Source organism: Anarrhichthys ocellatus, unplaced genomic scaffold (assembly GCF_004355925.1).
Source record: "Anarrhichthys ocellatus isolate YVR2014 unplaced genomic scaffold, GSC_Weel_1.0 scaffold13, whole genome shotgun sequence".
Taxonomy (NCBI): domain Eukaryota; kingdom Metazoa; phylum Chordata; class Actinopteri; order Perciformes; family Anarhichadidae; genus Anarrhichthys; species Anarrhichthys ocellatus.
In genome coordinates, this window is record NW_022280043.1 from 5136178 (window position 1) to 5149079 (window position 12902).

General features: G+C 41.6%; 1 protein-coding gene across 1 annotated transcript in view; it reads left to right on the top strand.

Moving 5' to 3' along the window:
• The window catches only part of cacng7b (calcium channel, voltage-dependent, gamma subunit 7b), a 12509-nt gene extending 1236 nt beyond the window's left edge, over window positions 1-11273 (top strand). The window contains exons 2-6 of the mRNA XM_031852803.1: window positions 3080-3275; window positions 3690-3776; window positions 4564-4704; window positions 6965-7110; window positions 7831-11273. Coding sequence (XP_031708663.1) covers window positions 3080-3275; window positions 3690-3776; window positions 4564-4704; window positions 6965-7110; window positions 7831-8280 — 1020 coding nt within the window. The 3' untranslated portion in view covers window positions 8281-11273. The remainder of the gene's footprint in view (window positions 1-3079; window positions 3276-3689; window positions 3777-4563; window positions 4705-6964; window positions 7111-7830) is intronic.
• Window positions 11274-12902: the final 1629 nt, after the last annotated feature.

The window sequence follows — 12902 nt, forward strand, 5'->3', positions numbered from 1 at the left end:
GGTGTCTTTCTTTCCTGTGAGGCTTAGAGGTGATGTCAGTCTGTAGATTGTGACAGATTGGAGAGAATTAAACCTTTTGTCCCCCTTGTGGCTCCTATCTAACCAATTCAATTGGCTCATTACTTTCTGGGTGAGGGAGCTGAGGGGCCTGTCTCAGAGCGCTAAAATGGGATCGTTATCACAAATCTAACAGTGAATTTTTTTCCGTTCAATCTTAACTGTAGAAAGGTCTCCATAAACTGCAACAGCCCTTTAGTGGATTTTTTTTGGTGGGGATGATGTGGGCTCAATACATTGGCGGTGAAGAGGTGATTTTTTTCCCTCTTATTTGTGTCCAAATCCATTATGAACCAGCAAGATGTATTTCATATGTTTTCTGTTTGACGGTGCAGTCTATGAGAGAGATAATGGTGCTGTCCGTGGTGCTGAACAAGTCTGGAAGAGCCACTCGGGCACATCCACTCTGCTGGGTTGCAACTCCAATTGATTCTCACTCATTCCTGACCACTTTGGCACATCCTCCAAGGTGTGATTGTTCATTCCCACTCCTCTCTGCTCGTCTCTATATACCCCCCCCCACACACACACACACACACTTGTGTGCCTTTAGTTATTTCATATGTCATCTCAGTGAGTTGTTTTTGATTTTAAGGAGACTACCTCAAGCTCTCAGTCACACTGGCTAAAACTCTTGTCCAACAGTCAAATGTCAGCAGCAGCAGTGATCACTTTGTCATATGATTCACAACCTCTGATTAAAGGAGAAAACAATAAGGAAATAAAGAAACTTTGGTGTGAAACTTAGGAATTCATTCAAATCTTCAGTTGTACCCTCACATGGATTCATCCTGCCAGTTGTAAATCGTGTCACTTTGCTTTTGATTTTCTATCTTTAATCCGTCCTGTTTGTGCAACTGGATGGATTCTTCGTGGTTGGTCATCCTTTTCCCCCTGAAATCTGTCCATAAAATTAGTAACTCACTCTCTGCTTCTCTTAGCCTCAACATGCCCAAACGTGTCATTTCTCAGAGGATTTCTCTGCTGCGTATACCCTTTACCACCAGCCAGCTCTGTTGTTAACAAAAGAAGCTCTATTCATCCCCGGTGCTGCATAGAAACTGAAGCAACTTCTATAGTGGTCACGTCTCACACAATGGCCGTCCAGATAAGATGAGGCCAAGCTTAATCTTTAAGAGTCTATTCCCCAGCAGCATGACTGTATCTATTATAACTCTGATGTTTAAAGACTCAAAGGGTTGACATACAAAGAAAGACCAGAAGAAGAATAAAGTGGTTCTCATGTTCAAGTCATTAATTTGGCATTCATTCATCAAAGCGCTCTTCGGTGCCTGATGATTGGTCAATGTTGAATTAATTAGTTGGCCTAAACGTGATGTACTTTTACCATACATTGGTACGCAAATGGTTCACTCCACAAGACAGTGACGAGTGTCTGTTAGACTATATGTTATGTATGTAATAATACACAGATGTGGATTTATAGAGAATGATACAAGAAGCGACAAAAATGGATCTGGTCATCTGCAGCAATGTCAGCATTTTTATTAATGACAATCAAACAGGCAGGGCCACAAATGTGCAAAAAAAAACAGCTCAGCACAACTGTGATATGCGGAGGAAAAGCTCAAACCCACATCTTTTCAAACCTTGAAGCAACAGCTGTGTTACATCAGCAGAAGAACATGCCTGTCCTCACTCCCGTCAGCTATAACAACAAGATGGTGAAGCCTGAGTAGTTACAAACTGGACAAGAGAGGACTGAAAAAACATTTCCTGTTACAACAAATATCAGTAAGGGTCAGACTTTGGTGTAAAAGCTCCATTCTATGCATGTTGTCCACATCTCAGGCTGCAAACAGCACAGTGTTGTGTAATGACGTTGGTAAAGTTTTCTTAGTACACATTGGGCCACTGTTGCAGTTTTGGTGTGTTTTTACACCCTGTTGCAGAGCAGGTGAAATGCTTCCATAATTTGGCTCTTCCTGCCAGTTATTTAGGGTGTCACATTTCCTTTAAAGTCACTTAAGTGTACTTTAATGGCCTGTACACTCTGTGAGATACAGCGTGAAACAACAGCACACATTCAGCAACTGAGAGATGCTACCATTGTGGGTCAAGCTCCTCCTGAAAGAACTAAAGGTGGTCCTATAGTTTTAGTTAGTAGTGTCTAATGTAATAAGATAAGTAAAAACAAAAAGGATTCAAACATATTTTAAAATCTAGTGTATGTTCCAGAGATAGAACAAACTGTAAATTAGAACAAAAGAGAGAAAGACAAAGTCTGAAAATAATCAAAACAAGAGCGAATCTAACCCCCTAAAAAGGAGGACATGAGGTCAGCTGCATAACAGTAATGATCCTGCCAGTGTATCACATAATGTGTTGAATAAGTAAGCAAAATGAGGCTGATTACAGTAAACACCAGCCCCGCTCTGTGTTTTCCACATACATTTCTTCTCCATTATTTGTCAAGCTGATGATACTGAACTGCGCTCCAAATTAAGCAGAGGATTTTGTCTGAACAATCACACACACACACACACACACACACACACACACACACACACACACACACAAATGCACAGAAACTCACAAATGCATACAGGCAGCATGCTCAATGGATTTGCAGTGAAGTCCTTCCCAGTCAGCCAGAACTAAGTCACAGAAAGACCATGTTTGAGTCACACAGGACCTCTCCTCCCTCTCCTGATCTGTGTGTGTGCGTGTGTTTACTATCCATCTCTCCATTTTTTTAAAGTCCTCTCCTAAGTTCAGTGGTTCACCGTGAAGTCATCATCTGTTGCATTGGCTCCTCTCTGACCTTTAACAGGATTGGTTGCCACGGATGTGTCACTAACTCATCTTTAGCAACAACAGAGCGAGACAGGGAGATAGCCAGTAGCTGTTTGCACGTGTGCACGTCAAATGTCCGTCTCAGTGTTTCCCCCGTTTTAAATTACCTCCCGTCACAACCCCCCACCCCCCGTGCAAATTTACCTACATTAGTGTCTCCGCAGTTTTGACGTCTAATTCCTCCTCTCACTCGTTCGCCCTCCAGATGAGTTCGTGCAGCAGCCGTGCGCTGACTATCCTGTCTACAGTGTTCGGAGCCTGCGGGCTGCTTCTGGTGGGGGTGGCCGTGTCCACAGACTACTGGCTGATCATGGTGGAGGGCATCATCCTGCAGCAGAACCAGAGCATGGAGGTGAAGATGGCGCTGCATTCAGGCCTCTGGAGAGTTTGCTTTGTGGCTGGTAGGTATATGCAACAACATATTCAAATAAAAAGAATTAAAGGATGACTGTAGAAGACAGATACTTGTGTGCACGGATACACACAAACACACACACACACACACACACACAACCATCCAAACAATGCTGCTACGTGTGTGTGCATATGTCCACATCATCTCAGTGACAAACACACAGAAACAGATAAAGCAGCCGAGTGAGAGAGCAGCAAGGGGAAAAAAGAGAGAAAGCGAGCTTCTGGCCTCCAGAATCATAGCTGTCACAAAACATGATCGTTACCTGTGGGCAGGACTGCAGAGATCCAGAGATGTTTCTTTATTTTTCTGGGTTTTGTTTTGCTTCCTCATGCATCACTGACTTTGAAAGCAAACCCCAACATTTTCCTCTTTGTTTGTGTGTGTGTTTTCCTCTCAGGAGCGGAAAACGGGAGATGTGTCGCATCGGAGTACTTCACTGAACCCGATATAGAGATCACCACTGAAAACACTGCAAATATCCTCAGTGAGTAAAACATACAGCAGCCCAGTGACATTACACGTTATCTGCTGTTTGAGAGTAACTGCAGAGTCCCCCTGCTGGTTGATCGTGGGTACTGAACTTTGAACGTAATATTAGAGTTTTTGCTTTATATCACAGGAAACTGATTATCTTTGGTCAGACAAAATAAGTTATTTAAAGACTTCATCTTGGACTCTGGGAATATAATTGTTAGTTGCAGCCTTTCTAACAGCAATCAGATGAACTTCATTAAAATGATTTAAGAAAGATCATCATCATGAACAAAGATAATGTTTTTAACTAATTTAACGGGTTAAAGTTAAATACAACTGAAAGAGAAAATGTAAATTGTGATCTTTGATCCAGAAAATATTATTATTATGATTATTATTATTGTTATTTTGACTGTTATTTTAAATATTTCTAAAATTGATTCAACTGTTTTTGAATATTTACAACCATTTTGATATTTATGTAGCAACGTTTTCCATCATAACTTTGTTTCCCATAGTTAAAAAGCAATTAGACACTTTAAAGAAATTTGTTCATACCAAAAGTAAAAAGCAGACCACTGTAAGAAAGGAATGCTGTTTCCAATCTCCCCTTTTTAGTGATGAATGTCATGGCATCTTTACTTCACTGAGCATACTTAATATCCTAGATTCTACCGCCTCTGATTGTCTTAACTAATACTTTATAAGCTCCAGAGACATTATCATTCACCTCTCTCAGCCGTTTAAGGACACATTACATCAGCTTTGTTTGACACGGTGACCTCTCCTCCCCACAGAGATGGTGCGGACAGCCACGCCCTTCCCGATGGTGTCGCTGCTTTTCGTCTTCACTGCCTTCGTCATCAGCAACATCGGACACATCCGGCCTCAGCGCACCATCCTGGCCTTTGTGTCCGGCATCTTCTTCATCCTCTCAGGTGGGAACCATTACTCATGTCCCGCTGTCACCACACCTTCACTCAGTGATTGATGACAGCAGCCTGGTGTGTCCTGTGTCACACGCGGACGCACTCCATCACGGCTCTATTTTTAGTGTCTGATGCAGGTGTGTAGGCTGTCATCAGCAAAGGTGACTAGATTGGCTTCCTGCTCTTCTGACTTTGGAATTAAACAGGCTTTAAGAGAGGAATTATGAATTTTTGGATTACGCTCAAGGATTGTCAAAATTCTGAGCATACACGCGATATTCCCACAGTACCATGAGCAGCTCTCTCATCTTTATTTTCTGCATTAGTGTAATTAACCTTGTTGAACAGCAGGTGGCTCTAATGCTCCCGTTTCTTGTCCTCTGTGTGTAAAGACTGTCAGGTGCCAAATTGGAGCTCATGTTCTTTAAAGGCTGATTCACTTGACATGTTTGACGTGGAAGCAGCGCTGCAGAGCTTAGAGGAGCATCAAACGGGAGCTGCAGCAACGGCTCCTGACTTTGCCGTGGCGGGGACTTGCTGATAAAGGGTGTAGCAGAATAATAGGTTTTATGTAACCGCCGTTATGTAATGTTTATAGCCTGTGCTGGAAGTGTCGCAGTGCTTTTTGATAATAGGGTGATAATAAGGGGCAAGTGTATCAAATTGCTTTTCAGCGGTTAGATATTCTGCTGCACTGAGCCTCTCTCTCTAAACACTGCCTTCCTCCTGCCTTCCCTACTCACCCCTCCTCCCTCAGCCTCCCCCTTCTCTCATTCACCCAGCCTCTCAGCTCTCAGTTTTCATAGCTTTTTCTGCCCACCACTCTCTCAGTCGCTATCCTTCCTCTCATTACTCCTTCATTCAGATTGTATCCCTCAGTAGTCTTAGTCACTGTGGATGTTCTGGTGTTTGTCGACTACTGAGAGATGTGAGACTATTCTGCTGGCATCACTGACACGGTGTTTGGTAAATATTGTAGTTTGGGTCGGTCATGTTCTGAGTGATATTACAGAATTCCGAGCAAGATGCCCCAGCTGTTCGAGCATGGTTAGAGGTTGATATTTCTCTCTTACCCAACAGACATCTTGCATATGCATTTGTACCTGTCGACTGTAGAATCTATTTCTTCTTTCTTTTTGTCTCACACATGCACACCCTTTGGTTTCCTTCATCTACTAAGTGTGCATGTGCACATCTGTGTTTCCCCCAACTTTTATGTTGTTACTTATTTAGATAAAGATGTAGTTCCACTGCAGGATTACCAGCAGCATGGTTTCTGCATATTCTGTGGTTTTCAATTTTAAATTGACAACACAGCCTCTCAAACCAGACGTTTACTGTGAAGGACATAACTGCTTGACAGCCGGGTGGTACATTTTAATTTTGCAGGGAAGGCTAAAAATACACATTTTGCTGCTTACAGCATGCAGTTTTCGTTGAATATTGATTATTTGATGTTGGCCATATGTTGTATCTCATGCATTTAACATTTCTAAGAGTGTTCTTGGAGGAAGGGGTTTTAATGTTGTATATGGCTGAAAAGGGTCACTGAAAGCTTATTCTGGTTTTCCATACGATGATTAGAGTCCTCTAACACACTGAAGTTTACAGTGGATGCTGAATGTAGCCACTAAATGGTATTAAAACTGTGTCAAGCCACTTTTGTTTGTTTTTACGTACTTTCAGTGTTTATCCCTCTATTTTTTTAAACATATCATTATTGTGATTTTCAAAAAGGACCAAATTATAAATGTAAAAGCTCAGTCAGTAATCAAAATATGACATTGCAATATGAGAATTAAATTAAAGGTACTTTGTTCTCAGGATAAGTAAAGGAAATACATTTTTTTAGTTTAAATGGAAATCTGCAGGCAGCACTGTTACCTAGAAATTACATTTCAATGAAATTACAATCAGAAGGTCTAACTTAAATTTGTAATATACATTTTTTATGTTTTCCATTAATATTATTTCCATTGCTTTGTTTCCATGAGGCATTTCTCTCTAAAAGTCATTGATCTTTATCTCTTTATCTGTCATTATGATACATACATACTCTCTGCCATCTATTTTTTAATGTAACATATTGGAGGCTAATTTCTTGGTCTGGTCACTTCACATCACATCGCTCTCTCGCTCTTTGTCTCCTAAACCCTCGCCACACTACTGCAGCTGTCTGGATCGCCATATAATGACCTCCTCGCTCTTTCTTGTATCTGACTCTCTGGCTCTCTCTGACTCGCTGTCATTGTTAATGTGCTGTGTGCAGGCCTCAGTCTGGTGGTGGGCCTGGTGCTCTACATCTCCAGTATTAATGATGAGGTGATGAACCGGCCCAGGGAGCCCGAGCAGTTCTTCAACTACCACTATGGCTGGTCCTTCGCCTTCGCTGCCTCTTCCTTCTTACTCAAAGAGGTCGGTCTGGGCTGTGTGTGTGTGTGAGTGTGTGTGCGTGTGTGTGTGTGTGTTTTTGTTTTTGTTCGTGGGAAGAAATATGTGAAAGAGAGTGAGAGAGTGTCTGTTTGCATACATATGTTACAGATGGAGAATATATTTTCAGTTCTAAGTGTTGCATGCTGAGTGTAAGAAGGTAAGATGATTAGAATTCTGTAGATATGGTGAGGCATCAATGGTTTGTGTGTGTGTTCATGTGTGCATCCATGCGTGGAGAGGTATCATGAGAATCCTCTGCTCATCCCCCCCCCCCCCACACTCTCCTCCTGCCTCTTTCCCATTATCAGCAGCAGCACTGCTCTTAATGTGGTGCAGTGGACACTAACCTCCTCCCCTCTTCTCTCCTTTCTCCCTATCTGTTCTCCACACTCATGTCTCCTCCTTTCATCTTTCTTTTCCTTTCAATCTGTTATATATGAGCTTAAAGGAACTTAAAGCGTACCCTCATCTTTCTAAATCAAAGGCTGATACTTTCACCTCTTTACTTTAATACATATTCCTTTTAACACTTCTGCTCTATCAGTCACTTTTAATTTAATTTCCCCAGCCATCACTTGTTACTACTTCTTTGAAAATGTATTTTTCTCTGAAGTTTATTTACGCAGCTAAGTCCCTCTCTTCCTGTGGCATCTTATCACCCCCCTCATCTCATCCCGCTTCTTTTCTCACTCGCTGTCTCAGGGGGCCGGGGTGATGTCAGTCTATCTGTTTATGAAGCGCTACGCCGAGGAAGAGATGTACCGCCCCCACCCTGCACTCTACCGCCCCCGCCTGTCTGAGAGTAGCGACTACAGCGGTCAATTCCTCCACCCAGAATCATCCTGGCCTCCGCCGAAGCGAGGCCGCAGCACCTCCGAAGCCTCCAGCGACATCTCCATCCAGCTCAACCAGGCACCCCCGGTGCCCCCCAAAAGCAGCCTCCAAGGGCAGGGCAGCCCGCCTTCTGGGTCTTCTTCCGCAGGGAGCTACCAAATGCCCCCGCAGTCTGCTGGCTACCCCACCACACACACCCTCACCAGGTCGCATGCCTCACATCCCCAAGGCCAAGTTCTTCCCATGGCCATGCCTCCGATGCCAGTACCTCCTCCTCACTATCACACTCACATGCACATGAGCGCCTCCCCCTGTTAGGAAGAGGGAGCACGAGGGAGGGAAGGAGAGACACTGACTCCTCATAATCACGTATACTGTACATTTAGATGTGGATGAGAGTAAATACTGAGTTTGGAGCACAGATCATGTGAGATTAAGTGGAGAGAGAGGTGGTCAGACATAATAAAATGTAGCGTTTGAACCTATAATGAACCAAGGACAAAGGAGGTGTTGGAGATTTAACAGGATTGTGGAGATATGCCAGAAAGTGCAATGGGTGGGGGGAAATAAAAACAAGAGAACATTGCAAAAGAAAAAGAGGAATTCAGTTTGTCATGATGGAAAGAGGTAAAAAAGTGATTCCTAGAAAGACTTTAGAGGTTAGGTTTAGTGACAGAGGAGATATAGGGGAGGGAGAGGGAGGCAGGGAGAGCGAGGGGCTGCGGTATAATGCGAAGATACTGCAGTGCTGCAGGAAATTTGTATGCATTTGGAAATGTACAATGCAAAACACTGGTCACGAAGACTGAGGATGCACATAGTTTTTATACATACATAATTCATAAAAATACACAGACTACGTACCTTTTTACCAAAAGGTAAATATGGTTAAATATATTCTTGTCTGCTCTGAATTTCTTACATCATCAATCCAGTTTCAGAACTCACAATGTCAAAGTATTATTATTGTTATTATTAATAATTAAAAAGTATTAGGTAACAATAGAGTAGTTCTGAAATAAGAACACTATATGTGAATGCTGTTAATCTTTGTAAAAAAAAGACAGAAGTGGACTATGTTCTGAAATATCATAAGGAGAAATCTACTTTATGTTTTACATGTTTGATTAAGATACCAATTTCTAAATTTCTTGTACATAAAATTGCACATGAGGACTTCTATATAGCTGTTGTAGATTATGAATGAAGCTTTGGCACAAGTCACATTAAGAAAATGTCTGACTCATTCTGCTTTGGATGAAGACTCTGCAACAGGCGCACTACAACCAACGACACAGCGATGGTTGGAAGGATGACCCACCCGACACTGATGTGGCGGTCTGATGCCCTCTTCTGGTCACTGTTCAGCACTGACCCTGGATCAGATCGGGCCCAGGTCACTACTTTTTCATGCACTCTTCCTTCGTCACTGATCTGCACTGTGTGTCAGTTGATGGTGCAGCACAGATGAGTTGGACTGAAGCTGTCACGGTGAATGGCAGGTGCAACAAGACATGCCGTTTTGAACTGCACATGGAGCAAGATGGATGCTTTAAAGACTGGTCGGAAGTACTTTTTAAAAGCTTCAATGTTATTTATATATCTGGAAAACTCACAGATGGAAGCATTAATAACATTTGCACTTAATGCTCAAAGGACAATACCGCTGTTTATGAAACGCAAGTCCTCAGGACATGGACGAAATAGGCCATTCTTTAATTCCAATATTTTCGGTTCTCATTTGTGATGGTGCATTGTGCTAAAAGTTTCTAGAGTATCTGAAAATGTATATGTTTACATAAAAACATGATATTGAGCTCTCTTGTGTTTAGGACTGCATCAAATTTTTATAAGCCTGATCTGTTTATTAATCTAGATTCATTGTTTTGTCTGTGAAATTTCAGAAAATAGTGAAAAAGTGGCAAATGTAATTGCCCACAGCTCAACGTAATTTACTTAGTCAGATTGTTTTATTCAACCAACAGTCCAAAACCAAACGTTTTCTACTATATATGACAAAGAAACACATCCTCCACCATATGTTTGGCATTTTGCTCTGATAGACTAAAACTATTTTCAAAATAGTGCTGATTCATTTTTTTAATGGACTAATTGATGAATCGATCCTTCAACATCACATTGTAGTAGGCTGCGTATGACATTGTGGGATGTTTTATCCTACTTTTTCATCCACTTGTCATGTTGTGTGTTCATTTTGTAGTAATTAATATATTTTCAGATGCTTTTGAACCTTAATGTTCAGATCAAGTCGCTCTTAAATACTGTACAGTATCTCCACGATGCAGAGTAGTAATCTTGGGCGGACAAGCAGGACCTGCGTATCAAAAACAGTAGAATAGTTGATTTAGTTTGTTTGTTTTTAAGGCACATCATGCACAGGGACACATCGATACGATATATCTCTGTAATGAGAATAAAACCATTGTGTCGTTGTGTCATGGCTGGTTTTCATTATCACTGTGATGCTGGAGAGAGGGAAACACACTGATGTCCTACAGAGGATTTGTGCGAGGAACATTTCACACACTATACGGTGGAGAACATAAAGTGAGATCATGGAGATATCATCATATTTCCACCCTCATGCAGGGTTTCGTTGCGCAAGCATGTGGATCTTCATCACGGCCCTGCACTTTGTTTATGCACTGGCACGATTGGTATCGAGGTGAAGCCCACTGTAACTGCATCCTTCTGTTGTTGGTTCTGCTTTTACAGTTTGGGGGTTAAGTGCCTTGCTCAAGGGCATCTCAGCAGTAGCCGTTGAAGAAGATTTCCGACCAATAGGCATCTAAACCTTCATGGTTTAAATCCATGTTTGTAACCTTTTGACTACTGATGGCCCCATCATGACCTTTGTGACTGTGGACAGCTGTTCTGTATCTTCCTTTACATTACTTATTTCCATGTTTATTAGAACTATTTGATAATCATTCGCTGCCTCTTAAACTGCGGCAGTTCTTTCCCTTTTCATCTCTGTACCTCTTTGTTTTCCCCTCTCTACTACCCCCAGCTTTTTTCTTTGCCTCTACATGATTACATAAAAGGGTGTAGCTGTGCTTGCTTCTGCATGAAGCGTGGACTTCTTGCACATGACCATCTTTGTAAAGACAAAAAATGGATAAAAACAAATGCTGTTTAATGCTTCAATGGAACTGATGCTGTATAATCTTGAGTTACATAATTCAATAGCGGTTGTGATTAAGATCCCTGTTGAAAGTGTTGACATCTGCCACTCGCCTTCCCCTAAACATGAATAAAACTTCAAACATGGGTTCATTACAACCTGTTCACCCCCTCTGGTTATCTGCCTCTGAATTTATATCTTTATATTATTTGTTGTTAAATGTTTCATTATCTTTTCTATATATATATTTCTTTTTAATCACATAATTAGAACAGACTGAAAGATGAGCCCTCATTTTGATGTGAATGGTGAGCATGCACTTATAATGGAAGAGTGTTTTTCTGGCTGGTCTCTGTGATGGAGGGAACTATTGTAAGTGAATGCACACTGCACTGCGGTGAACCACTGGATGTTAACCAGGCTCCCTCCTCAGTCACGGCAAGCCACCACAGCCTGAAGGCAACAATTGATCAGTGCTGTATGTGTGTATGTGTTTGTGCATGACTGGCTGTGTTTGTTGGCATATGTGTATGCATGAAGGTTGTAATTGTTTATCATAACCCGCCCGAGACGAAAGAAATAGCATTAAAAAATATTAGAATGAATTGTAATTTAAAGTAAGTTCACTTAAAGGCAAGTAAAACTCCAATTAAAATCTGGTTTGTAATATACAAATATTTTGTTATACAATTAAGAGAATTTAGAAGATACTTGGTCAAGGTCAAAAAGAGAGTAAAGTGAGGGAAAGAGCTGTTGTAGGTGTGCTAATAATACGTTTAGAGCAACAGCCAGTTTGTTGTTTCTGATCAACAAGAGATCAATTAAATAGAGAAAGCATACAATCTATAATCTATCAGATTATTCCTATCAGAACCTAATCCAGGACGACAGAATTTGAAAGCAATATGTCAAAGCTGCAAGTAGTAAATAATAATGTGTGACTGTGCCAGTAAGAGAAAGAGAGTCAGAGTGAGAGGTGTTACATTAGGAAGTCAAACATCAAACATCCACAGGTCAATAAATCTAAAACGCGTGAGCACTCTGCTGTCTGACTTCTACGACTGAGAGCTGTGTGTTTGTGTGTGTGCGCGTGTGTGTAGGTGTGTGTCCTTTCTGCTGAATAAAGCCTGACTGCTGGTCTAAACAATTGAGATTAAATTGTAACTTGTGGTTGCTTTGTGGCCACTTTTCTGTAATAGTGTGTGTGTGTGTGTGTGTGTGTGTTGGCGTATGTTAGCTTCCTTTGTTTGTCTGTGTCTGCGTTTGTGTTTGACTTAATGTGTGTGGCAGTGTGGGTTGAGTGGATCTCTCTTTTCACCATCACCATTACTGCATGAAAGACCTGTCACTCTGTATTAGCTCTCTCCAGCTCTCCCTCTCCCCTCTCGTGTTTGTGTGTGTGCGCGTCAGTGTGTGTGAGTGAGACAGAGACAGAGAGAGAGAGAGAGAGAGAGAGAGAGAGAGAGAGAGGGGTGAAATGGGCAGCAAAGCCATTTTAAAGCTATTGAAGGTCATTGTCCGCTCAGTTTTGTCTGCTGCTCTGCGACCAGCAGCTTCAGCCACTAGCTTCATGTTTATAGATCTGTGCATGACATAATTTAGTCTATATTACAAACAGATAGATCCGTTATCACTAAAGACTAAATAATGATGGCAATGATAGTCAATTATCACAATTATTATTTGGCTCTGGATGAATTTCTGTCCATATTGATACATTAATATTGACCTGTAGATATCTGACTCCACTCTCTCTCTCTCTCTCTCTCTCTCTCTCTCTCTCTCTCTCTCTCTC